Source organism: Sparus aurata, chromosome 14 (genome assembly GCF_900880675.1).
Source record: "Sparus aurata chromosome 14, fSpaAur1.1, whole genome shotgun sequence".
Classification (NCBI taxonomy): Eukaryota; Metazoa; Chordata; class Actinopteri; order Spariformes; family Sparidae; genus Sparus; species Sparus aurata.
The window spans coordinates 12,767,940-12,795,384 of NC_044200.1; the positions used below are offsets into that span (position 1 = coordinate 12,767,940).

A 27,445-nucleotide genomic window follows, 5' to 3' on the forward strand; every position below is an offset into this window, starting at 1 on the left:
CGCCAGCTACTGACCACTGCCTATTAACTTATGGTAGCTAACAACTTTAGAATTCATAGTTTTTTATTTTGAAGCTAAAGCTATACGACACACCAAGCTAACGTATAACCGATAAATTGACTTTATGAGGAATATCATGCTTTTTGTTTCTTGATGCATAAACGTGAAGCTAAAACAGTTCAACCGACTCAATATTCTGTAGAAACGTTGAATGGCTGAACCCAAACGGGAAACTTTCAGCTAGCACTTTTAGCTAACTATTTGTCAAGGCTAGCTGTCCTATTGTGTACGTTCTGTAAATAAACAGTGCAAAAGCCGTTGACCGTTGACACCTGAACGCCTCACCTTCCACCCTGCAGACGGACGCCTCCTTCCTGAGGACATCAGACACCACATCTCTGTGCAGGTCAAACTTTGGCTTTAACTTCAGCATGTGTAAACTTTAGTTTTCAGTTTTTTCCTTTATCTTACAAAAACAAACAAAAACCAAAAAACCTCCCTGCTTACAAAATGCTTCGTTCGTGTTTCGGTTCCTTGAGAAGAGGCAGCGGCACCTCGCAGCTGGTTTCTGCTTGCGCATCATGTGACCGAAAGTCTACATGTTAACTTTGGGCACTAGACATATGCACATGCCTGAATACTTCTTCTTCTGCGGAAATGTCATGTTGTCACACGGCTTAGCTCCTCCCTCTTCGGGGAGCAGGTTCGCTGCCATAGGCCGAGAAGAGCGTCAGTCCAGTGGGTTGGAATCTCTCATCGCCCCGCTGAATGACTCTGAGTGATCCCAGGCCTGCCACACTGGTGTCACACCTGTGACCACCAGACTGTACCACAGTGGGTCTCAGTGGTTTGTGTCCGGCTGGTGACCATCAACTACTGCTGAATGTGTTGAACTGGAAGCGCTGGAATTGATCATTTGATCTGTACAGAAGCCTACATTTGTGAAAAGTCACCTGCTTTGATCAGTCAAAATGTCTGCCGTGAAAAGGGTCTATTTTCACCCAAACGATTAAAATATAGATATGAGGTTCAAATCAATAACATGAGTAAAATTGAAGTAATTGAGTACTGCAGCAATAAAAGAAAAGAACATACAAAAGTTTGTTTTAACTCAAACTATTTTTAAAATGATTAGTAAATCAGAAGAGAATAATTATTCACTTATTTTAATATATTATTATCATTTAAGTATTTTCTTTTATCAAAGACTCTAAATTATTTCTGGTTTCAGTATCTTCTTATTGGGAATGTGCTGCTGTTTTCTGCTTTTAAATAATTTATTTTTTTATTTTTTTATTTTTGCATTTGGGGCTGTTGGTTAGAGAAAAAAAGACATTTAAAGGTGCACAAGTCAGACCTGACCTACTTCCTACTTCAAACAAATAGGAGGCAGCATATCACAAAGAGTGACAGTGAACTTCAGCTACCGTTAGCAGTTAGCTCAGTTAGCAATGCAGGTAGCGGTCCATACTGGGATTTTCTGAGCGCTGGGGAACTTTTTGTGTTTATGCCATTTGTATGGGTGCTTTAGACCGCCTGGAGGAGGAGTTTTCAGGACTCATGGCAGGGAATGCTGCAAGGGAGTGGCATCAGAACCGGAGCTGGGCGAGCAGATGACAGAGACCGGCTCAGAAGCCTTTCAGTGGACACAACCAGATGCCACTTTCATGACAGGGGGAAAAAAACGCAGAGATTTACAGGGACTCCCAACTGGATTCTGACTCCTGGGGCGACAGAGACGTGAGAGGCATGGATGGTAAGAGGAGCGAGAAGGAGGTCAGGCATCAGTCAGTGCCCACTTCCTGGTGAGGGAGGCCTGAGTTATTGTGAAATATCTCCCACTGTGGTACGAAGTGGTGTTGCAAGACAGGACGGGCGAAGGCAAGCTGGTTAACATCGGCAGATATCTGTGCATTGTCTTTAGCATTGACATATGGTTTTTGCACTTCTCAGCGATGTGATCAATGCAGTAGATTCACACTTTGAGTTTATTTTTAGGTGTCAGTCACCTACTGCAGATACTCATGCTCACTGTCTGACTGTAGCCTGTGCATTTGGTATCAAGTTCCCTCTCCTGTTGATGTGTACTGGTCGGGGTCAATGGCAAACGAATAAAAGAAGGAAATGAAATGGGAAAACTCAAAGAAATTGTTTTCTGTCACTTTATTTGGGAATATCAGAAGCAGAGTTTTAGTTGAAATACGCTGGTGTTGGCAGATCAAATTGTTTTTAAGTTACAGAATATACATCCAAACTCTGGGACAAAGCCCAGAGCCAAAGAAATCTGATTAAATGCCAAAATGTTAGGAAAAAAGCATATTGGGCAAGCCCGTATCAGTTGGCACTAGTCTTGGCTGTACTCCTAGATTTTCCCACAAGCCAGTACAGATCTATATTGCATTTTCTATCAAGGTAATGTTGGTTGTTTTGATGTGAGATTCCTTATCAAGTTTGTTCCCCCTCTGTTTATTAACCCTTTAAGTGTCCCATGCTTGTCAAGATAATCAACTGGGACATACAGTGAAACCACCAATGTTTTTGTGGCTACTATATTCGAAGCCGTTGAGCGTTATTACATCAGTTTCCTTCCAGACACAGCTCATTAAAGACCGTGCAAGTCATGACACTAGTATTCCCTCCAAGATCGAAAACGTTAATGAAGGTTCCCCTGATCTCTGCTCATTTTTAATGCAGTAATGCTGCCGGCCTCTGTCTCCCTTAAAGGTTTTGATCCAGACGCACATGTGCATCTGTTGAGCATACCAAATTTAGCAATCAATCATAAATGACATTAGTTTTTTAAAAACCCCAAAATAGAGTGGGTTAATGTAGGGAATGGGCCACTGTATTTAAATAATGGTAGGCTGATTTGATTTAAAAATGACTGCGTATTTCTTACTTTTTGTCACCTACCTGTATTTCTAATGGCATACCTGTATCGCTCTAGTGTTTTGGCAGTGTGACATGAATTTAGCAGAAATACAGGACATTTTCCTTTTAACTCATTAACGGCTGACAGTAAAAACCCACACACCTTTTAATACACACTCTCAATGAGCCTTTAAGTGCAATTTCTGGTGCTGTAACAGCATTTGGTGATCAACACTGCCCCCATGTGCTGAGCTGCAGAACTGCATGTGTGCGTCACTTCTGAGAGGACATTGAAGCAAGAGCTCCACTCCTACTATATTATCTGATATTTCCGTTCATTACTTCATCAGTGGAAATGTCATGTTCAAAGATCCAGTCACACTTATGGATACCATAGCGTCTTTAAACAGACCCTGTTTATTTCCACCCGCACTATTTTAAGCAGTGCATATGGTGGATATATTTGGTCATAAAACATCCAAATTTGGCGAATTCAGCGTATTTATTTCGACTGAGACACAAAAACAAACCAGTTGTAAAATATTGTGTTCCATGAGGCTAAATAAAATTCATAAAAATCAATATAATGAATATTCATGTGATGGAAAGTTAATGAATTAGTGTACAGTTTCTGAATGACTGGAGTTCATCTTCTTAAGTATAGGCAATCTTTGGTCGAACCTGGTTGGCCGGCCGAGGGAAACCGAACATAACCGAGCGATGCCGGACTTTTGATGACGTTATTCCGCCCGCCCCTTCCCCCGCCCGGTTCTCACCGCTCGTCCTTCCCCCTTCCCAGTTCCACTACCAGGCTGGAGTCTCCGGCAGCACGGCGCGCAACACAACACACTGACAGCTGCGACTGACTCACAACCAAGGGGGCAAAGATGGAGCACAGAGACGCCGACTTCAACATAATGCTCGCGACCGATTCATACAAGGTACCGTGCCGGTGGCCGTTTGAGGCGGATGGGGAGACTGGGTGGAGGGGAGCGGCTGATGGATGAAAATTTATAAAAGTCAAGGTGGTTTCATCATCAGTCCCAAGGCCATCATACTGCTCTCTGTGACCGGTCCCCGTCGGTTCAGAGCGGGCCGAGCGAGAGGAGGAGAGGGGCTGGTACAGCAGAGGCGGGGGTATCAAATTCAGCGAGCATCCCTGTCTGAGCTAGCTAAGTTGTATCTTTAACCGCTGCTTCTTGAGGAGCCAGTGCTCCACCGGCTAGCCCACAAAAGGTATCCTGCTAGCTGAATTAGCTATCTTGCTAGCTCACGGGGAGCGCAGAAGGGAGATAGAGGGGAATGATATTATGAGGAAGAAAAAAACCCAGAAGAAGCTAATATTAGCCACTAGCTTAGAGAGTGCTGTGTGGACAGCCCGGTGAAATGCATATGACTAAATTCTCATTCAAGAGCCCGGTCATGTATAATGTTAGCAGGCATGGTGCTAGCTGCTGCTACTATCAGTGGCAATGCGTCACTTTTCGTGAAATCAAAACTGAAAGTTGAAAAGGCGCGAGGGGGTTTACAGTGTGACACAGCTAGTTTATCTGAGTCCAAAGTTTTCCATACAGCCGCCCGGGGTCTGTAAACGATATTTCGGGCATCAGTGTAACAACATAGCTACCGCCTTCCAGTGTAGCTAGAGAGCAAAATGCACTTGCAGGAATGTAATATCGCACGTAGCAAGTGGTTGCCCGGACGGTTACCAGGCCGGCGTCCATGTTCATCAAGTCATGTGACATCCTTAGTGATGGTGCTGAGCGTGAGATTAAAACCCGAGAGATCACATTACTGACAATCACAAATGATCATCATCCTTTTACACTGTAGTCTGATGTAACATAACAGCAAAATTATGTATGCTAGAGGACATTGCGTTTTAATTGCATTTTAGGCTTAAATATTTATCCTGTCAGTGAGGTGAATTATTGTTTGCTCTTTGTTGCCATCACATTTCCCAGATAAGCCAAACCCAGTGCACAAATGTTAATCATGTGTTTTATTGCGTTGAAAGTCCGGACTGGATTGCAGATGGTATATGGGGTGATGTATCTCTCGCAAGTATATTTTTTTATTGAACCCTTGTCTATTAATGCACTCTTCTTGATTCTCGGCCAGGATCTGTGAGAGTCTGTGAGCTTTCTGTCCACGGTTCTTTCACACGGGGTGTAACAGCGTGTAAGGCAGATGCTTAATCATGTAAAGGACGTAAAATTGCTGTAGTTTAGTTCTTACAGGGTTTAGATAATTGTTTTACTTTTTATTTATCAATGTAGCACAGTGATTCATGCAGGAAAGTCCTTATTGTGGTCTTATAAGCTACTTATAGATTTATTGAGCTTTGGTTTTCATTTCTTAGAAACGACTGCTGTACTTCTGATTTCATTTTGAGGACGATGATGAGCTCATGATGTAATCGTGTCAGGCACACTAGAAGCTTTGTGTTCGTGCTGATTTATAACATAAGTGAAATTGCTGCTGCTGCTACTTACCCAGGAGTCATAACCTTGGTTGTAATTATGGTCTTCTGTATTATTAGGTACTACCATTTTAGCCTAAGGAGGCAATCACTAAACCTACAAATAATTCAAAATACTGATGTAAATGAGCCTTTAACAAGTATCTACATAGACTGGCTCTCAACAGTTCCTGTATTTGAAATAATGGCCAGGTACAATCGTCTTATCTTGAAGGGCTTTTACTTTGAAAAGCAGCTACGTTGTAATTTTTTTATATAATCCTGTGATATAGGATCTGATCATCATACATCGAACTGTAATGAATCAATTAGATGATCAGACTTTCATCCTACATTGCAATGATTTGAATTGTATTCATTTAGGCAGACTTTTCTTTTGACTGATTTGTAGAATAAAATCATGCAAAGATCTCAAAGAAACGTATCCAGTTAGAACTCTAAGGATTCATTGATTGGTTTTCAACTATTAAATCAATCCGCCACTATTGTTATAATTTATTCATCTGTTTGAGTAATTAAAAGTTTAATATTAAGGTAATTGCATACCACTACAAATGGTGCAAACATTTCTACACCACTTGGTGATGGTGTCTGATGGACTTTAAAGTTTAATAGCCACTGTCACTGTCTTACTGCCAAACCCGTTCCAAGAAACAATCAAAGCTTGGGTGATATCCAGAATGTTATGATATTATAAACATTTTGATATACAATATTATTGTCGCTCGTTTGTTCGGCAAGTTCAGTCCAGTGTACCACGCTGGGTGTTTGGATGCTGAGGTGAGACTGCTGAGACTGAGTTAATGACTGCTTACAGCACAGACGCCATGTAGCCTCATTCATATCCCCGAGGGCAACGACAAAACATTTAGGCCAACTTTGATCAAATTTCATGTTGTGTCTTTGGTAGACAAGGTGTTGCCATATCATCCTAATGTTACCATTATTTTCCCTTAAACGGCCAGTTGAGTTACACAAAAGAAGCGAAACAGTCAACCAACCAGTCAGTCATTCAGAATCCGTTGCCAAAGTATCTGACCTTTAAAGTATACTGCAATTTCACTGCACCTGTGTTTACTGTGTGTTTCGGTGTGCATTGTGTCAGTGATGGGATGTTGTCTGTGCATGACCATGTCATAACCTTTGTAAAGAGAGAAGGGGTATTGCTAGCAAAGCACTTGCCTGAGTCGCAGAGCAACCCGAGGCACACACCCTGTTTACAGCACATGAAAACAAGCTGCACCTGAATGCCTTTGTGTTAAGTATGTTTGGACAATCAGCATCAAAGAAAAGCGTTCGTATTGTGTGGAAACAGACGCACACACGTCAGATTTGAACATACAACAGGGTGGAGGTGTGTGCTGCACATCATCGATCATGCATAACTTTTAAGCAGAACCACAGCGCAAGTTTGTTGGCATATGACCACAATTATGTAATCTCCATGAACCTTAAATCCAAATAGAATTACAGTGATTAAGTAGGTATGAGTTCAGGATTTTGTGGGAAAAACATTTCTGCAGTGCAGTGAACCTGTGACATTTAGGTAATGGGACGGTCCCATTAAGCACTGTGCCACATGAACAGCTGCGGCATGCTTCAGATGTTGTGCTGTGCAGAAAGAGACCCAGCTCCTGAGAAAAGTCCTTTCTGGTGACCAGATTAGGATTTTTTGTGTCCAAATATTTTGCTCCTTACAAAAGTGCATGTTTAGAACACTGTGTGCCAGAAAAAGTGATTGTACCTGGACTTGTTTTGTTTTGTTTTTTTAAAGTTATCCAGTAAACAGAAATTCTGAAATCCACCTTCTTAGAACAATATCTTGCTCTTTAGTTGCCAATTTAATTTCTATGATCACATCGCACGTAGCCTTTAAGAGGGTCTTTAGAGGCTGAAATGAACCAGAACAGTGACTTTATGCTGTGGGTCGTAAAACCAAAACAATGAGCTGAAAGGCACCATAGAGCGAGGGGAAGTTTAAAGTCAGGTGGTAATTCTCAGTTGGTTTGTCACTACTAGCAGCTCCTTTCAGAAGACACAGTTATTTTACCCATTATATTTAACATTTAACACATTGACCTACCAGATGCCCTTTTAATGAAGCTATATCAGGTTTCCATGCTATTACAGTTCATACTATTTTATTGGATAATGAACTGAAAATATCCTTGGATGAAATATAAAAATCTCTGCTTCCTGTTCCTTGTAAAGTATCCCGATCCTGGTTTTGTGATTTCAAACAACATTTGTGTGTATACATAGGCAAGCGCACCAGTGAATGTGTACACACTGCACAAACACACAAACACACAAACACGTGGTCAGGCCCAGTGTCATGTTGTGTGTCCCAGCTCTATTTTGAGTCCTCGAAAGCCCAGAGGAAGGGCAGAGATAGGGGTCAAAGAAACTGAGTAGTTCATTGACATTTATCTCCTCTCGTCTCTTCCTCACAAACTGTTGTCCCACTTCTCACATCACGTCTGATTTTCTAGATCGTGATCGAGCCCTCGGGCCGTATTCACGGGTGATTGCGCCCGTGGTTTCAATGTAACCTTTATGTTTTTAGTGAATGTGTTTCTCAAGGTTATAGTCAATTGAAGAAGAGTCTGTGATCAATGTTACACATAGTTTTCCTCCCTTCATTGCTTAATTCTTTATCTAGAAGTTATCCACACCTCACATAAAAGACTTGCATGAAATTTAGTGAGTATAGCTTATTGCATGGGCTTGACTCTAATAAACACCTTGCTATGGCTGGACTCCACTGGTTGTAAATGTGCAACCATAATAAACCATTTAAAAATGCATTTTGTTTGGACACTGAGAGCAGATCGGTATTGAAGTCAGATAACACAACGATCAAACTGTAGTTGTAATCATCACCTTGACGACCTTATTTATCTGAAAATTGCCGCTCACATGCCCCAGTGCACTCCTTAATACATGGCCAGATGGTTTCCCTTTTGTGTATGTGGGTGCATCCTTCGCAAACGGTGTGTGTATGAAACATGCCTGGGCATGTCTCTTAGTGTCAGTTGAGTGCGCCGTCTTGATTTCAACAGTGAGTGTTTCTGGTATCAGTCAGTTGACTGTAGTTAAAAAGATTACTAAGCACACACCACACTGAAATGGCATTTGCTGAATAATGGTATTCAAAGTATCAGAACAATAAGAAACGTGTGTGCGTGGGGAAAGGCTTGACATGCCCTTGGCCAGATCGTGATACATCGATGCCGTATTATTTGATTGACGGATGGGTGTTTTGTTGAACCGGGATGTTTGCTCACAGATAAACCGCCACAATGCTGGCACTCCTTAAACAACTGGGTTGCGACCCTGAATGACTGGCTGAACCGCTACTGTTGGCAGCGAGCTACTGAATTCTCAGACTCCCTCATTTCCGAGCATGATAATTTGATTTGCTGCTTCAAAGTGTTTTATTGTTGCTTTTTGCATCCCTAAAAAAAAAAAAAAACTAAAAACAGAATGCGTAGGGTGTCTGCAGTCAATTTCTCCATGTTATCAAGAAATTGTAGAACAAGGCTTGCCACATAATTGTACATGTGTTTCAGCATTTGAACGCGGGGTTTCGTCAGCTTCTCCAAAAAGTGGGAGCATTTCACACTATGCAATTTGAAGCTTTTTCGACCACATGTCACACCACTGGTTGCTCCTGTTTGGCAGTGCCAGTATTTCACAAGCTTGGATGACTCAACTTGCATTACAGTTCAGCCCGAATACTTCTTCCACATCTCTTGGGAAACCTGTTCAGGATGAAGACATTAGCTCTACTCTGGCTGTTTTTTTCACTTGCTTTCATAAAAAAAAAAAAAAAAAAAGGCACAAGCTAGCAAGATCAAGATCTGTAGACACAAGGCAGTTGTGTTCACACTGCTTTTGTCCAAAGGGGCAGGCAGAATCAAATGATGAAAGTTCCTTGTACTTGTTCCTTGTAAAGCCCGTAGATCACACAGTTTATGTTCAATTTTACATTTACATTACTTTAGGTTGGAGACAAATTACCTCACGGGCCACAGTCTAAAGAAAATGACACCTTGAATAAACTGCTGTGAGTACAACTGGTGGTGAGATATCAAAGATGCTAACAAATCAACACAGCACATTAAAGTTATAATGTGTAGCAATTCTGCATTATAATGTCAGTAAACAACTAGACCTTTGTTATATATTTTGTTGAGTTGTGTACTTGCATTATCACAAACAATCCACAAGTTTCCTCATGAAATAAAGTTAATTTATCCTCCATCCGCAGGTGGCAGTCAACATTACAGTGCATAAACATTGCTGCAGTCATTTTGATAAACAGGAGAGAAGATAAATCCAATTTTTAATCCCAAAAATTTAGATGTTTCCCTAAGTTTTCTACCCGTCGATAAATGGTTTGGGGTCAGTCGAGAAGACAAAGTGACTCAAGGTGTTTATTATGCCCTCGGTCCTGGGCAGAGATAAATAAGTTTTCAACAAAGCTAAAGATGTTTTCTGACTTTTGTCTATCCGAAAGTAACTGTTGCACTGATACATGCACTTACAATTCCCCTGACCATGGTTTGCATAAAGACCTAATTTTCTTTAATACCCCTGAAGTTTAAACCAGTCCAGTGACAGCAAATGATGATTGTGAATGCTCTCATTCGTGGTGCTCATATTCTGGGATGTGTGTGTGTTGTGTGCGTTTTTGGTGTTTAGGTGCATAATAGCATTGGCTCCTTGCCAGCACTTTAACGCACGCTCTGAGACTCTTATAAGCGTAGTTCCATAAATCATCATCATCATCGTTTGTGTATGGACTGCATATTACCCTCAATTATGCCGTTTTATGACTCTAATTTGTGTCATCTGTGTCTGCAGGTAACACATTACAAACAGTACCCCCCGAACACGAGTAAAGTGTACTCCTACTTCGAGTGCCGTGAGAAGAGGACAGATTCCACCAAGAGCCGAAAAGTCAAATATGACAAAACCGTCTTCTACGGCCTGCAGTACATCCTCAACAAATACCTTAAAGGTGAGTCCTGACTCTGATTTGAATAATGCTGCCCGTGTTTTTGTAGGCAACCGAAAAAAAAGTGCTGTAGAGCACGACACTGAAGTGCCCTCCTCTAACCCAGTGGGAGCTTCTCAGTGGCTGCCAGACTGGATGACTTTGGCCTGATAAGAGCCAGCACCTCTATTAATGATTCTCCAGTATGTTTGTGTAAATACGAGTGCCTTTTCCAGTCAGTTTGGATTAAATAAGGGTATCGTTCCAATGCTTACACTCCTAAACCCAGGCATAGATGTATTCTTGCCTTTATTCACGGATACATTTAAGTCTGTCTGACTTATGGATGAATGAATGTAAAACTAAGCGCATGCACAGCGAACTATTCTACTGTTGTCCAGTTTGCAATCAGGGCACATACCAAAAGCCCATTGTGATGCATTATTGGATCCTGTGGGAGCTTTTTATCTTTTTCTTCCCCCACTCCACCCCCTCTCCAGGACAAGGTCAGACTAGCGCAGGGTCAGCTTCAGAGCAGCATGCCTGGAGCTACTAAAGATTCAGTGCATTGCTCAAGGACACTTCAGCAGGGCAGGTGCTTGCTATTGTGGCCTGCAGCAACAGTCCTCTTTACTCTCTTACAAAAAAAACAAAAAGAAACAAGGTCACACTGTGCTTTATGTTGATTAGACTCTACAGAGCAGAACACAAGGCCAGCAGGTTAGGAAGAAAAAAGTAAGAAGGCAAAGTATAATGCACACAATATGTTCTGTGCTCCTAATGAACTCAAATTTGTAAAGGTGGATGTTTAAGTTAGTTAGTGTGATCCTGAGGGGCATGAGAGAGAGCAAGAGGGAGAAGAAAGAGAGGGATTTGAGAGAGAAAGAATGCATCTCCCTCCTGTCGTTTAAGAGGATTTCATGGTGCGGTAGCAGAGGTGCAGGGGAGACGGAGAAAACCAGGGAGAACAGAGAGAGGGGAAGACAAAAGCACAGCTGCTCTTTCACCATCTGCAAGAGAAAGGCCAGCTGTCTGCACTGAGCGTCCCCCTCAGAGCTCAGTGATTAGGCCAGCTATTAGAGATGCGTCCTTGATCCTCCAACTCACGAAAACTAAAATTTGCATGCCGATTCCTTTAGGCTGAGTCACAGAAAAGCTTTAGTCATCTCTTAAGTGTACTTGGTCAAGGGAGTGGTCGGCACTAATAGTCATGGTGAAAGTGAAAGACAAACCTCTGTGTATCCAACGCACTGTGTTTAAAGGAACCTTGGTAACATGACATCAGGAGATTTAACCTACTAAAGCCTGTTAGTGAGCAATATAAATTACTTTTTGTAAACAAGGCAGCAAATGTGAAATCTTCCTTCATTACATTTGGATATGATTTGTATTTCTGTTACCTCTTTATGGTGGGAAGAGAACAAAACCATAAAATAACTTTGCTGGTCTCAGAAACTGTGTTTGTGCCTGGGCATGTCGCAGCTCTAATCTCATCGGGCAATTGGACAACGTGTACTGAGACCTATTAGTAGATAACATTTTGATATTTTCACCAGGCTGAAGCACTTTGTTTATTTTCCAATGTTCATATTTAGAAGGAGAAGAGTTACGTTGAATGGTTGATGTAGGAAATAAAAGCTTTGTTGGCATTTTGGCCACTACAGTCTCATTTATAGGCTCGCATTATGTTCCATGTGGGAACACCTAGCGATGAAATTTGTTATTACCAGTCTGGTGTTTGGCTTAATATCAAACCAGCTTGAGTTCTAAAGAAAACTCGTCAAGTCAAAGGGATAGTTTAAACTGTCAAACTTTAAAACTTTAGTATTAGCTTAGCATTTGTCAGTGATCACACCATCACGCTAAAGAAACAAAAACTACTTCGAATTTGTGGGTTTAAACGGGGGTTGTGTGATTCTTCACTGCGAAGTTCGTGGAAGAAAAACAAACAAACAAAAACATATTTCCCAAAGTTTCAAACTTTTCATTTCACTTTTCAAGATTTTTCTTTTTAAGTCTTCAAATATTGACATATACACTTGAACATCCCTGTCCGTGTTCCTATGGTGGCTTGGGGACGAGGAAGTAATTGGTGTGTGTGTGTGTGTGTGTACAAAACCGCCTTGTCAGCATACGTGGAATGCTTCTAATGTGATTACAACATTGGACAGTAAAGTAGCATTCCAGTGCCTTCTCTTCGTCAGTGTGTTTCGCCAACTTCCACCAACCTCCTCTGCTTTTTTCTCCCTTTCCCTTCCTCTCCAGGAAAGGTAGTGACTCCAGAGAAGATCCAGGAAGCGAAGGAGGTATACAGAGAGCATTTCCAGGATGATGTTTTCAACGAGAAGGGGTGGAACTACATTTTGGAGGTAAGAGACTGCTGAAAGTGGCCAGAAAACTAAAAACTACAAAACTACTTTTGTATTTATTTGTGAGTAGATTCCATGAGGGCTACAGAGGCTTTTTTTCCAGGAATAAAAAGTGGAAGGTGAACTAGATATGAAGGTGTACATATACACAGCTGCCAGTAGACTTTAATGTTTGCACATGAAACATTGTCAAGGTGTTGTCTCTATTATCAGAGACATGTACACACAAACTTAAATTGTCTTCTAATAAACACACAAAATTAGAAAAAGCAAGCTTACCATCTGATTAGACTTGTTTGAAGATTAATTCCGCGTTTTTTGTAACTTTGGAGCATAAACAAATAAAATAAAACAAAACTCAGGTGTGTGTATTTTTTAGATTTTTAGACTTGGTGGTTAATAGCTGTTTTCTTGATGAGAATTGACAGCCTACTCACTTAAATAACCAAAAAACTACTAACTAAATGAGGTACATGTCAGACTCCCTAACTCGAAACAAATCACTGTCAGTTTAAATATCAAAGAAATGTGCATGCAGTGTTTCTGCTTATCGAGAGACACTGTTTCAGCACCTTGGAGAGAGCACGGCACTCTGTACTCACAAAGTGTTTTCTCAAGTGAGGAGTGTTGATTATTAAAAAAAAAAATTTGTGTTTTCTTCATCATGTTTTACCACATTGCTCAATTAGCCAAAGGAAGGTAAATCATTGTGTATTACATGTTGATTATCTATGAGCCACCTTTGGTACTGGAATGTAGTACAGTACCACTTAAAGATTCAACGTATTTCATCCAAGCACCAGAAACTTTATTGCCTCCAAATGTGTGTCGCCGCTTTTCATCTCCCTTTTCTGGTCATCTCAAAAAAAAGCCACAAGAAGTATCTGCCACAATGTGAATCAGATTCTGAATGGCCGTATTTGTGCGTGTCTGTGTGTTTTTGCAGAAATATAATGGACACCTGCCTATTGAAATCAAGGCAGTGCCAGAGGGGAGTGTCATTCCTCGGGGCAATGTTTTGTTCACAGTGGAGAGCACAGACCCTGAATGCTATTGGCTCACCAACTGGGTGGAGGTAAGTTTGTTTTCTTTCACTTCTGGGCCCGGAGTTGACAGCGGGGTCATTTCCTGCTAGTTTTGTCTGTCCTGTATGTCCTGACATGACACAAGTGTATTGTTCTATCAGAGCGTGTCAGGCGGGAAGGGTCGAAGCAGTTGGTAGCGCTGTGGCAACATGTAGGATTCACCCTATGGGGCTGAAAATCAGCATGTCTTTCTTTAGTGCGACACTAAATCACTGGAATAGCCCTTGAAGGTTGTGTGAGTCTTTAGCTCTATATTAGCAAGTTAAAAGCCATTTTAAAGACCTCACCCTTGCACCCTTTCATAACAGTGTAAATGTTAATGTGCTACTCGTATTGCTACAAAAGCGGCATCACTAGGCATATCTCTAAGATTTAATGGTTTGCTTGATCTGATTATTGATTAAAGACCAAATATATTAGAAACTTTTATGCCCTTTTAATTACAGTGGAGAGGAAACAGTTTTATAAAAGCCATAAACTATTTAGCTTGGCAGCAGCCCCAGCAGCTCTTCTTATCTCTCCTTAAATCTCACTGAATTACAGTCGTGTCGTGGCTTATTGCTTAATTGCTGCTCAGTGATGTGATGTAACTGCAGCAAAGTCATTCACAGGTTGGCTTTGAGGTGCAAGAGCAGAGAGTCAGGTGGTAGAGAAATCTTGGTTTGGTGGTTTTTATAGAAATGTTTGTCAGCTTTATTCGCTTTGCGTTTTAATAGACTTTAAGCCGGTGTCAGGGAGTACAGGGCTCAAGCTCTGTAAGTAAAGTAGGTGCTTTGTTGTATTAAATAACATGACTGGTGTTAGACTCCTGTTGTAACACAAATAAGAACTGTTAATCATGTTTGTTGGATGAAATCTGGATGAATTTTGATGGAATAGTTAATGAAATAGTTGGACATTTTGGGAAATATGCTAAATTTCTATCTTGTCAAGAGTTAAATGAGACGACTGATACATCTTTTGTGTCTGTCTGCGAATAAAGCTTAGCTTAAAGACCAGAAACAGCTAGTCTGGTTCTGTCCACTGATGGCAGAATCTGCCTTGTTTATTCCATACAAGAACCAAATTGTAAGCATGCCCATTTCGAGAAGGTTTATTTGCCAAACTTTTTCTTGGCCTGGGCGCAGTAACTTCATCTCTGCCTAGCAACTGGTGCCAGTAAAATGTCCTTTGCACCCGTTTTTATGCTTTTGACATTTGCTGTAGAGTGGTAGTGAAATAAGCGACTATTATCCAAAAAGATGTCAAATAGATGTAGTGAAGTAAAAGTTTAATGTAGCGTAAAGTGGAAATAGTAACGTACTTGAAAAATGGTACATAAGTAAATGTATGTAGTTACATCCCAGTGCTGCCGTACAGACCTAAGAGTGGTAACCTTCTGATCCAACACAAGAACTGAATAGCAGAGAAGTCAGGTGGTATCACTGTTTGTGTCTCATGAACTTAATGCTGCATGAACAGACTGTCCGCAGTGACTCGGCAGAACTAAATGCATTCACCATGAGTGATATCTTCACTCTTATCTCCCTCTTTCTAACCGCTCTTTGATTCTGGCTCCTCTCTGCCTCGCTAACAGCATTTATCATACATTGTAACCTGATTATATCTTGGATCCAACATGATTTTGTGACTTAATTTTACACTGCCGGACATGTTAGCATTTTTTTTTTTAATGTCAAAAACTAGTAAGTAAAAAAAAAAAATATGATTTGAATGAAGTCTCTCAGTGCTCTGAGTTGATAATGGTGAGCTGAAGCACGCCGTGTATCCGCCCTGAAAAGAGCAAGACCTTATGAACTTAATGCTGAGTGAGCAATGACTCTGCAGAACTTAATTCATTCACCATGAAAGATATCGCCATTGTAATCTCCCTCTCTCTAACCGCTCTTTGACTCTTGCTCCTCTCTGCCTGTCTCTCTCTCTCTCTCTCCATGTCGGCCTCATTCACATTTGTGTTTAAACTCCTCCACAGATGAATTACACATCAGCTCTCTTTAAGTATGATTGAACACAAATAACATGCTGTCCTTGTTTTCACCCGTTCATGGCAAAATAACAGTTTGGACATGTTTGTACAAAGGGTCATTCATGAAGCACTTTTTTAACTACAAATGTGTCTTTGATTGGTTACACGTTTGTTTTTTTACTGAGGTATCTCAGCTGGTTTTGGAAGTCAAATGTTTCCTAAATATGATAATGAATCCACCATCTAAAGAAAGCTTGGACGTAGGTCACCTATACCCAAGAGCAACGTCACCACACGCACACACTGTCCTGATAAATCTGGAATCACTACACACAGATACACACACGTGTGTGTGTCTACACACAGCTGATATAAATACATGCATAAACACACACGCAGTCATTCTTCACGGCTGATGTAAAATTAGCTCCAGCGTTCACCCCGGTGTCCTTGGCTTGTTCTCTGTCTCCCATTCGCTCTTTTGATGTCCTTTCTTCTTTTACTGTCTGTCATTTTCTTCTCTTCTGCCTTTCTCTCCGTAACCCTGCTTTCTTTTTGTCTATCCTGCCTCTTTTTTACTTTCTCTTTCCCGACTTCCTCCTTCTCACCAGCCTTTCTCGTTTCTTATCTCCCTCCATTTTGTTCTGGCAGAAAGTTATGTTGGCCCGTGTGTGCGCGAGCATTCCTGCAGCGTGTTGTTCTTAACATACTGCTGCCCCATCAGAGACGTTATCCCAGACGAACTGTCACATGACGATTACAAGCTGTATTTAACTTCATATAAATGTCAGTCATCTTAAGTATGAGATGATATTCGAGCCAGCGCAATTGGATTTTGTACAATTTTCGGTCATGAACAGGAAAGAGAACATATTACAGTCGGTACACATGTTTATCTAATTTTAAATTATATGACAGTGTTACATTTCTTGTTAAATGTTACAGGTTCCCTTAATGAAAAGGTCAACGTGCAGATGAGCCAGAGGTCATGTGACCTGTGTGTGTGTGTGTGTGGAGGGGGGGGCGGCCTTGCTCTGGCAGTCACATGAGACCATATTATGCTTTAGATTATGATTAGGCTGAGGAGGCATGTGACTCTGTTCAGAGGATGATAGGGTGAGAAGACACACTGCGTAGTATTAGCAGACAAAGTTAGGTCCGGACTGGAAATTCACGGAGATGAGATTTGTTTCCGGACAGGCTCAAACCACTGTGAGGGAGGGAAGATAGCTGGTGTTTTGAATTCTTGTCACGCTCACCCTCTTTATTCGCAGCTAATGAGGTTTGACTTAGATGTACTTAGCTGTCATTCCTATTATATACACACGCAGCTTCATATAAGTTGTGAAGTGTTGCAAACACAGCGTGCATTTACATAAATAATGTCGGCTTCATGTGCCGGTATGACCCAGCGGTCAACATATTAGAGTGCAAGTGAATCATATGGTTGTGATGTAACGTGTGTGTGTGTGTGTGTGTGTGTGTGTGTGTGTGTGTGTAATCTACCCTGATTATATCTGGGAACAGACATGATGAACTTTTACTTGATTTAATTTTCGCTGCCACTTTGACATGATTTTGACACTTCTTTGATATAACTGTCACTGCTTAGAAATGACTTGACATGACTCGTCCACTACTTTGGCAGTAGTGGACGAGTAGTGTATTATTTGGACACAATTACGACATAACTTTGACACTATTATGACATGGTTTTGACACTACTTCGACCTGATTATTTTTACTGGCAGAACTTAAATATTGAAGCACAGTGTGTGTTTGCCAAGATATTGTTTTCTGTACAGAAGCATAGACAGGCAGGCATTCACACACACACACACACACAAACACACTGTACTTTAATGACAATAGAACGTGTGTGTTCATAAAAGTTCCCAGGTGATGGAGAGGATAGATAAGCCATTTGTTTTCATATTGAAATGTGTGACTCTGGTCCAGAGTTGACATGAGGCATTAAGGAATGTATTTTTCCCAGAGTTTGTCTTGTGTGAATAAGCAGCCCTCTTTGATCCCCCTGAGCATGTTGTTTTGGGGTTTTAGAGATTTTACATCCAGTTGAGTACGGGGAAAATGGGGTAGTTGGACAGGATATACGCTGGTCTGTTTGGTGCTGGAAGAAAAACTGCTGTAACTTTGCTTTGAAAACAATGTCTTGTTTTGGTCTTTTTAGTGAAGAGCCGAGAGGTACCTTTTAATCTTAGATTAAAGTAGCACGTGGGAAATTAGAAGAAGTGAACCTTTGCAGTGAAATGGGACTGCAGATGTAAATTATCTCTAGGCTAACTCTGATACAGTGCTTTAAATGGCAACATTTATGTTTAATATTGTTCATGGTCCCTCTACAAATGAAATAAAAAGAAAACATGTTCTGACAACCTGTAATGGTGATAAAGAGATAGTGAGGGCGCGCAGGTAGTCGAGTGGTTAGAGCGCATGCCACGTACGCAGCGGACCCTGGTTCAAAAAAAACATAGAGTGAACCGGACTGACCTGAACTGTCCTTCCTCCCTCCATCAGACCATTCTGGTTCAGATCTGGTATCCCGTCACTGTGGCGACCAACTCCAGGGAGCAGAAGAAGATCCTCGCCAAGTACCTGCTGGAGACTGCTGGGAACTTGGAGGGACTGGAGTATAAACTGCATGACTTTGGCTACAGAGGCGTCTCCTCACAAGAGGTACTTTTTACTATATTACAGTATATTAGATAATACATACAGCGATGGAAACCTCAATGTCTTTTTAGGCAAACTGACAAAAGTATAGTTCATGGTCTACTTACTAGCTTTTTCCTGAGTTTTCAACAAGTTTTCTTCAGCAGATACAGTTTGCTCATTGTCACTTAGATAACTTAACTTTTAATCCATAGCACTTGAAATAGTATTTTGATAAAATAATCTCAGCTCAAGGTCCATTTACTATTTTTCCCTGGAGCTTTCAACTATATCCCAGGATGTGTTATGAATGAAAGCTCTGAAAAGAGCCAGCAATGAGTCTCTAAGTTTGGATAGATTTGAGTTTAAAGTGTAAAACAAGCAATAGTCAGGCTTAAATATCAAGTGCAAATAGGAAAAAAATTGAGAAATAGACGATGAATAGGTGAATTATAAAAAAAAAACTAAGGATTTACTTTAAAAACAGGGTGTCTTTGGCTCTTACAACCCATCTCCCTCCTGTTTGCAGACTGCGGGCATTGGGGCCTCCGCCCATCTGGTCAACTTCAAGGGCACAGACACGGTCGCCGGCATCGGAGTCATCAAGAAGTACTACGGTACCAAGGACCCAGTGCCAGGCTTCTCAGTGCCTGCTGCAGAGCACAGGTACACACACACACACACACACACACACACACACACACACACATTTCGCAGCGTTTTATTTATTTAACGTTGCTTATTAAGGATTTGTCCTTGCTTAGAGACAGGATATCTCTGTTGCTGTACAGTGTTTCCTGCCTTTTTCCGGAGTGGCACCGTTTCCATTGTGATGTGGGGCAGCAGCTCATCACCCACTCTAATAATTACCCCCAGTAATATAAGACCTCCACGTTATGATGTGTGTCTGCCAACGTGTACACCACTCCTTACAAGGGATGTGCGAGCTTCGCAGGGACTTTTGAAGCGTAACACTTCGGCCCTGGAGGCTGCAGAATTCCTGTGCACAATGTTAATTATCAGCATAAGCCACGTATTCACATATTCCCAGAAAGCAAAGGGGCACATGAGGCACGTCGCTATTCATCTTCGGTGCCGCCTGTGGTGAGATCGTCCACCTTTTGGCTGAGAGCCATGTCTGGATGCAAACTTTTTCGCCCACGAGCCTAATTGATTTTCAAAACAGAAAAAGCTGTTTCAAATAAGAGTTGGTTCTCTGCCAGCTGAAGATTTATCATTCGGAGTGAGAATATACTCATCGTTTGGCTGCGGTTTGGTGTTCATATGCCTCCCTAATGAGAGCTTGGTCACCCTCGCTCAAATTATCTGGTTCATCTGTCTCACTTTGTGAATGGGACTGCGATTGGCTCAAAGGTGAAGGTTTTGATTGGCTGCTGCCCTGACGCACATGTGCCTCATACGTCTCCCGTGTTGTTTCATGGCGCTGATCCATCTATCCCGTGCACACATACACACATTCCCTCTTTCTGTTTTGCTCTCATGCACATACAGTAGCTTCTTCCTCACTACCAGGGCAGTTACTGCTGCTCCAGCGCACCCTTCTTCCCCGCACCAGTGCATTGTGGGATGGTGGCAGTGGTTGTCATGGCAACCGTTATATAATGGCCCCCCCTTCCTGTTTGGTTTCTTACCTCAGAGGGAGGAGTCACAGTGAAATTCCACTTTGGTTTTGAATGTAGAAGGATGGGGGGCAGAGGTGTGTCACCTTCAGAGCTCACACATAAACATACTGTTTACCGTACACGTTCAATGACACACAAATGGCCTGTGAAGAAAAATTCTAATTAAATTGCAGATACTTAACATTAATATATAAAAAAAACAGTATAATGGACTAGCTCCGGTCATATCTGCACTTTTTAGAAGCTCACCTAATTACTTTTTATTTAATACTATGCTGTTCAGGTAAAATACTATTCAGACATACTAGAGCAGCAGAGATTAGTAGTTTAAAAAAAATATCCTGCCTTTAGTAGTATCAAAAATGTATATCCAAGGTGGAGCCACTGTACCTGTTTTATCCTGAATACAATTAAGCCCAGGTTAGCTTTCATCCGAGACTTAAACCTGGAGTGTGCTGCCCTCTTCTGGACGAGTAGGGGCACTATTATATGATGAATGTCTTGTGACTGTTTACATTTAATGTGCTTTTCCTCTTGTTGAATTTCTCTTTCATTCCCAAACAGAAACTAATCTGAATTTCTTACACCTTTGTTTGTTATACTTCTTTTCACCCACCTATCTAGTTCTTTGTGGTTGAACCTCCAAGGGTGTTTACCTGGTATTAAAATTAGCCTTTGGTGGAATAACATTTGTTGAACTTACAAGAAGGCCTAAGTAATCAAGAAGTTGTCATATAACATTGCATTACAAATCTTAACATGCACTTACAGCTGTCCACTTGTGATCGGACCACGCAGGAAGGATGTTAATACCAGGTGTAAACAGGGTCTCTGCTTCCATCTCCATATCTTAATTTGATGGTCCCTCCATTTATTTATAATTCAAGTAAAGCCACAACGCTCAATCCAACAGCACTTAACTACAATGTGTCATAGTTCCGATCAACCATATGGGAACATGAATTAATGTGGAATATGAAATATTAAATTCTCCGTTGTTCTCTCTGCAGTACCATCACAGCGTGGGGGAAGGACCATGAAAAAGATGCCTTCGAGCACATCATCAAGCAGTTCCCCAACGTTCCCGTGTCCATAGTCAGCGACAGCTACGACATCTACAATGCCTGTGAGAAGATCTGGGGAGAAGACCTGCGGGGGCTGATAGAGAAGCGCAGTGCGGATGCCCCGCTGGTTGTCCGACCAGACTCGGGAAACCCTCTTGATACGGTTTTGAAGGTGCGTCGTCACGAAGGACAACTTGTCTTTCAATTAGGAATTTAAAATAAGTCAGTACTCTAACTTTCCCCTTCATGTCCCAACTCTCTTTTCTTACCTCTGTCAGGTTTTGGAGATCCTGGGTAAGAAGTTTAGCCCAGTGGAGAATTCTAAAGGTTTTAAGGTTCTCCCCCCTTACATCAGAGTCATACAAGGAGATGGAGTTGATATCAACACGCTGCAAGAGGTACGGACTCATGCTATTTATTGATGCACTGTTCTAGGAGACACAAGGCTATTCTAAGAGTGGGTGGTATCTTTGCTGTGAGAGCCCTGTATATGTGCAGCATCATTTTTCTTCTAGGAGTTAATAAAAACATAATGGAACAACTAATTTTAAAGTCCCATATTCTAGACAGTGAGACTTCCTGTCTTTTTAAAAAAGATGCTATTAATGCTAAATAAATACTGTGAAAGTGTCAAAACGCTCAATCCACAGAGAAATGCACAAAGCCCGTATTCAAAACCTGTGCCGTCACAACTTGAACGAGTCATCAGGACTTCCATAAGGTTGTGATGTCACAACTATATACAAGCGGCATCAGCTACACCCCATTTTTGCAAAAACGCCAGTAGAATGGATACAGAAACAGAAACATGGTGACCTTTGCCTACTCAGGCCTGTGAGAGCTGACCAATCAGAACAGACCAGGCTTTTCTCCTTAAAGAGACAAAAGTATGAACTGGAAAATGGGCATAATATGGAAACTGGGAATATGGGAAAAGAATTAAATAATCAAATTCACAATTTTTTTTACACAATGTTTGAAAACTGTGTGATTTTTGACTGAGTATTTTTCCACAGATTGTGGAGGGTATGAAGGAACACCGGTGGTCCATTGAGAACATTGCCTTCGGCTCCGGAGGGGCTCTGCTGCAGAAACTGACCAGAGATCTGCTCAACTGCTCCTTCAAATGCAGCTACGTGGTCACTAATGGACTGGGGGTGAGTCTCTGCACATTTGAACGTTATTGTTTGTGTTTTAGTGACCATTTTATGACAGTGCGGTAGTTCTACGAGATAAGTCAGAGAGGTTACTACATCATGGGTAATGTAGCGGTTACACGGCTATTGAGCATTTCACGTTTTTCTTTTTTTTGTCAGCACAGTGCTTCATGTGATAGATCGTGACTTCTTTATGGTTAAATGTGACATTTTTTATTTCTGTGTGGTGGCAAAAGGTGAATGTGTTCAAGGACCCAGTGGCAGACCCCAACAAGAGGTCAAAGAAAGGCCGGCTGTCTCTGCACCGGACACAGAGCGGAGACTTTGTCACCCTGGAGGAGGGCAAGGGCGACCTGGAGGAGTATGGCGTGGTGAGTTCGACGCCCCACAAAAGCACACAGACACTTTTGTACAAATAAATGTAAAGAAAGGAATTTCACCAACTCTAACCTGCCTCTCCTCTCTTTTCCTTTCTTTCTTCTCATACCGTACCTTTGTCTTGCTTTTGATCTCCAGGACCTGCTGCACACAGTCTTTCAGAACGGGAAGATTGTGAAGACGTACACATTTGATGAAGTCAGAGACAATGCTAAGCTCAAAGAGAGTGAGCTTTAAGAGCTGCTGCACTGAAAGCAGCACTACTGAACCCCCCCTACCCACACACATACACACACACATACATACACACACACACACACCTTCCTCCTTAACCCCGAAAACAACCCCTTCCCCTATTTTAACCCATCACCTTCTGGCCTCTGACGTCACCTCAGTAATTAGAGGTTGCGTGCACTGCTCATAGATCCAACTCCCAAAGCCTGAACCCACCACCACCATTCCTAAAAGCTTGAGAAGTCCCTTAAAATTCACAGAAAGTCAACCTAAATTTAAAAACGCCGTTGTAGGAAATTACCACACACCGATGAACGGCGACGGATGTGAAGAAAGTGGGAAAAATGAATGAGAGGTACAGTAAGCAAGTCAACCATGAAGAGAGAAACCGTGCGTTCACTTCCACGTTACGCTGCTCCAAATTGACCCTCAGGGTGTTGCACTGATAGGCCAGACGCGTTGCAATGTAAGAATGTGATTGGCTGCTGATAGGCCAATGCGTCGTCGGGCTTTTCTGGCGACACAGACGCAAATCAGATAATTGTAGGTTTTTTCGAAGAGTTCCCGGCGGCTGCGCGCAGAGTGAACGCCACAGTGAGTCAAAGTGAGAAAGGTGATGACAGAGAATTACGAAGCCACACCCACACCAATGACCTTGCCCCATGTATTGTGTACAGAAACTGTTCATCAAAAAAAGAGAAAAAAAAAATATATGTCTGAATCTACTTAGCTTTGTCTTTTATGTGAAGGAAGAAAACGATGATTATGGTATATGGTGCACCAATAACATTGGTTAACTGTTATGTTGCGACTACTTGGAATCAAAGAAGATTTAAGTGATTTGACTGAAATTATGGGTGATGAAGTCATTCAATTTTCTTTTCTTGCTTTTAATGTAGTTGTGGCCCAAACAATTAAAAGGCCAACATTTATCAAGTACTGCCTGGATATTTTGTACTCTTTACTCCGCCAAATAAAAATGTTATTGGTGCATCTCTGAAGGTATATTAATGATCATCTGCTTGCCATTATGTTAGGAGCATTCACGTCATGAAGGCCCCGATTCTGCTGACAAATTCTGCTCATCTTCTCAAAGTGATGTTTTCAATGTTTGTTTTTTCTTAATTGGATTGGATTTTAGTGAAAAGTTTCTGATCGGGGTCTTCATGACGGATGGATGCTCTTGAAAACTTGGTCTTTGCTGTATAAGACTAAAAGTTGATGTAAAAAAAAAAAAAAAAACTAAGAAAAAAAAAAAGTACATCACAGAAATTGTCTTCACTGGAATGAAGATGATCTAATTATGTGTTTATGGAAGACTGCATATCTGGCTTCTGGAGAAATGTGTGTTAAATGTTGGTTCCGGTGTGTGTGCGTGCGTGCGTGTGTGCGTGTGCTTGGATCTGTGTGTGTGTGGTTGTGCATGCGTGTGTGCACTGACGTTTTCTTCCTCTAAAGGATTGTGTAGTATTCCTTTATGCAAACGCAATTGTTGATCGGGGGGAAAGAGGACACTCTTCCTTTTTACTTTAGCCGGCCTTTTATTCTGAAAGGAGACGCAGCGTTGTGACAGATAGGTGTTGGAACAGCAACGTACTGGCCATGCTTTGGCAGTAAAACATCACCCTTGGTATCACTGCCTTAACTCGCGCAAAACGGGGAAACTTCAACAGCCTTGTTTCCCCAAAAACTGTAAATGTGTCCAGTGATGGCGCCTGTCGTCCTGTTTGGATCCATTGCACATTATCTTGCTGATAATGCCTGTTGGAGTTAATCATCTTCCCATTCAGAGCATCTCGGTGGAGTGTCACCACTGTTTGCAGGCATGTTCAGTCACACTGCTGAGTTGGCCCTTTCAGAGTGAAGAGACTTTTCTGTCGCAGAACTACGATGCTATTTAAGAGGAGCACAGAGCTGGTGACAACACAGGAACTACTTCTTTTTTTTTCTTTTAAAGATGCAATTTGTAAAAAGCTAGTTAGCTCAGTTAGCCGTGCAGCTAGCGGTCAACACTGGGAGCTAAAGCAAACCGAGGAAGTCTTGGTGTTAACACTATGAGCACAGGAGTTTCGGACCAGGTTGGGGCTAGCTGGTTAGCATGCTAAGTTCAGTAGATATCTCTGCAATACAATACATAGACTTCATAATGTCAAACCTGTTATTTTTTCCACATTCTGTTGTTACTATTGAGTCATTTTTGAATGTTGTCAAGTAAAACCCTTATATAATACCTTTGTTGAGTGTTGACTTACACCAAGGGCACAGGAGCTTTAAACTGCGACAGGCGGGGGCTAGCTGGTTAGCATGCTAACTTGAGTAAATATGTCTTCAACATTATACAGTCGCATCATAACGTTAAAACTTGTGTTAACACGGTAAATGTTTTACCTGCGAAACATCAGCATCGTCACATTGTCGATGTGAACATGATAGCATGCTGACATTAGCATTTAGCACAAAGCACAGCCTCACAGAGCCATTCGCATGGCTTTGAACTGTCGTGTTGAGAAAGCTCCAGGTGAAGTTTGTTTGTCTGTTTGCCTGCACACAGCTTCACAGATTCTCTCCTGGGAGCCTACTAAGGTTTTGCGCCCTGAGCAGATTTGGTTTCACTTTCCCCATGGGCGCCGACCCTGCCAGCTCCATGATTTAAGCAAAGACCTTGAAGGAAACCTGTGATGTCACCAACTCCCGTCTCCCACTTCTACGTCCGACCAACCTGCTCAAACAGTGATAAGCTAGTAAACAATGTTACACCGGTTTCTTTACTTTCCCTCTGTTTTTGCACCTGTCACCACTTTTATGTGTATCTGTCAAATCATCTGTTAATCTGATTGTTCTGGAAGAACGACACAGTTTATCTTTTTTTCCAATTATGGGCTGCATTTTAGTAAAACTTTTGATTTTACTATTTTGATAATGTCTCGGTTCTTACCTCAGAGAAACATTATTTTGTATGACAAAGGAGAAAAATAATGCCAGAAATATTGCAGTAAATATTTACGAACGATGCGGCCATACTGCCTTCTCACTTGTACATACGACAACTAGCCTGACTGAAAGCGGCGAGGGCAGGTTCTGGAGATGAAAAACAATAGATAATATTATTATTTTTGTCAGAACGACTGTTTTTGTACCAACAGAAGAATATCCAAAACAGCTTGAGTGAATTGGCAGTGTGACTGTTTGTTGCAACTGTCAAGCTTGTAGCTTCTCTGTCTGTGTGTGTGTGTGTGTGTGTGTGTGTGTGCGTGTGTGTGCGCATGCGTGTGTGTGCGCGTGCGTGTGTGTGGGGTCCTGCGCAATTGCCTCGTGTGTAACAGATGAAAACGTGTTTGTGAATACCTTTTTCTTTCTTTTTTGTTGTTGTTGTTTTACTTGTATGTATATGTTGGTTGTCCCAAATTCTCTCCCAACACAACTGATATTTTAACTAACATAACTTGCTATATTGTCAACAATACATTGATTAAAGATGCCACCCTGTCAGTTTGAAATGCTTGATTTATTATACCTGCTTCCAGGAGGAGAAATGTCATTACACGTTAAGATTTTTTACCATAACCAAATAAGCATGCTGTATTTAGAGGAGAATAGGGTCAGAACACTGAAACAAAAAGGTTGTTACATTGAAGGGTCCTACAAATACAAACATATAATAAAAACTGGAATTACATAGTTTTTAGTATAATTTGTTTATCGGTTACATGTTGTTCCCCATGATTGTTGCCACATGACATCTTTCCGAGAAAAGCTTTGCGTAAATCATTTCCGAATCTGTAGAAGAAAACACCTTATCGACATTTAGAATCTCAACCGCCTGCAACGAACATCGTAAAACATTTTAGAAAGCCTATGAAGAGAGTCAAGGTGGTGGTTGTTGTTCAATGGAAACGGATTTCTGGGGACACTATTAGGTGATGCACGATTGGACATTGGGATTACAAAGAGAGTCCTTATTTTGCTGCACCACTCACAGATAGCCGGGCTTCAACACCTTCATGAGTCATGAACCGTGGCAACAACAAGGCTGGGGTCCATTAGTGTTTTTTGCTTTTGAATGAAATTACCCGAAATCACCCACGATAAGAGCTGGTCAGATCCTGTAAATGCTTGGAAATGGTGCTTCAGTGCAATTCCTTCAATCTTCTTAAAGGGTAACTCCACCAGTTTTTACACATGAAAGTGTGTTTGCAGGTCTTGGGGAGTACTACTGCATGAGGATGGAAAAAAAAAAAGTAGTGTAAAGCCCTTTGTGGCTCGGGGGGGGGGGGGGGGGGGGAGTGCTGGTGCTGGTGCTAGCTGGTTAGCATTCTAACTTCCTGCAACCAAATACATGGACATTGTTTCTTCCACATTTTGTTGATGATTTTAATAGATTTTTGAATGTTTCTGACTAAAAAAACCTTTTAAATCAGGCTCCAAGAACACTATCATTGCATCATCCATGTCTAATAAACATCAGATGTTGATGATGTCATCAGGGTTATGTGGAAGACATAAGCTGTGTCTCATTTCAGG

General features: G+C 41.5%; 2 protein-coding genes across 4 annotated transcripts in view; one reads left to right on the forward strand and one right to left on the reverse strand.

Annotated features, from left to right (window-relative positions):
- gsap (gamma-secretase activating protein) overlaps window positions 1-645 on the reverse strand; it is a 41,156-nt gene extending 40,511 nt beyond the window's left edge. For all 3 annotated transcript variants that reach the window (XM_030440712.1, XM_030440713.1, XM_030440711.1), the window contains exon 1: window positions 346-645. In XM_030440712.1, the coding sequence (XP_030296572.1) occupies window positions 346-433 (88 nt within the window). In that variant the 5' untranslated portion in view covers window positions 434-645. The remainder of the gene's footprint in view (window positions 1-345) is intronic.
- Window positions 646-3,646: 3,001 nt separating this feature from the next.
- nampt1 (nicotinamide phosphoribosyltransferase 1) lies at window positions 3,647-26,421 on the forward strand. The gene is made up of 11 exons (XM_030439787.1): window positions 3,647-3,812; window positions 10,223-10,379; window positions 12,621-12,724; window positions 13,671-13,799; window positions 18,314-18,472; window positions 18,978-19,114; window positions 21,102-21,327; window positions 21,434-21,553; window positions 22,172-22,312; window positions 22,549-22,683; window positions 22,829-26,421. The coding sequence occupies exons 1-11, from the start codon at window positions 3,759-3,761 to the stop codon at window positions 22,925-22,927; spliced, it is 1,461 nt and encodes a 486-aa protein (XP_030295647.1). The 5' UTR covers window positions 3,647-3,758; the 3' UTR covers window positions 22,928-26,421.
- The last annotated feature ends 1,024 nt before the right edge of the window (window positions 26,422-27,445 follow it).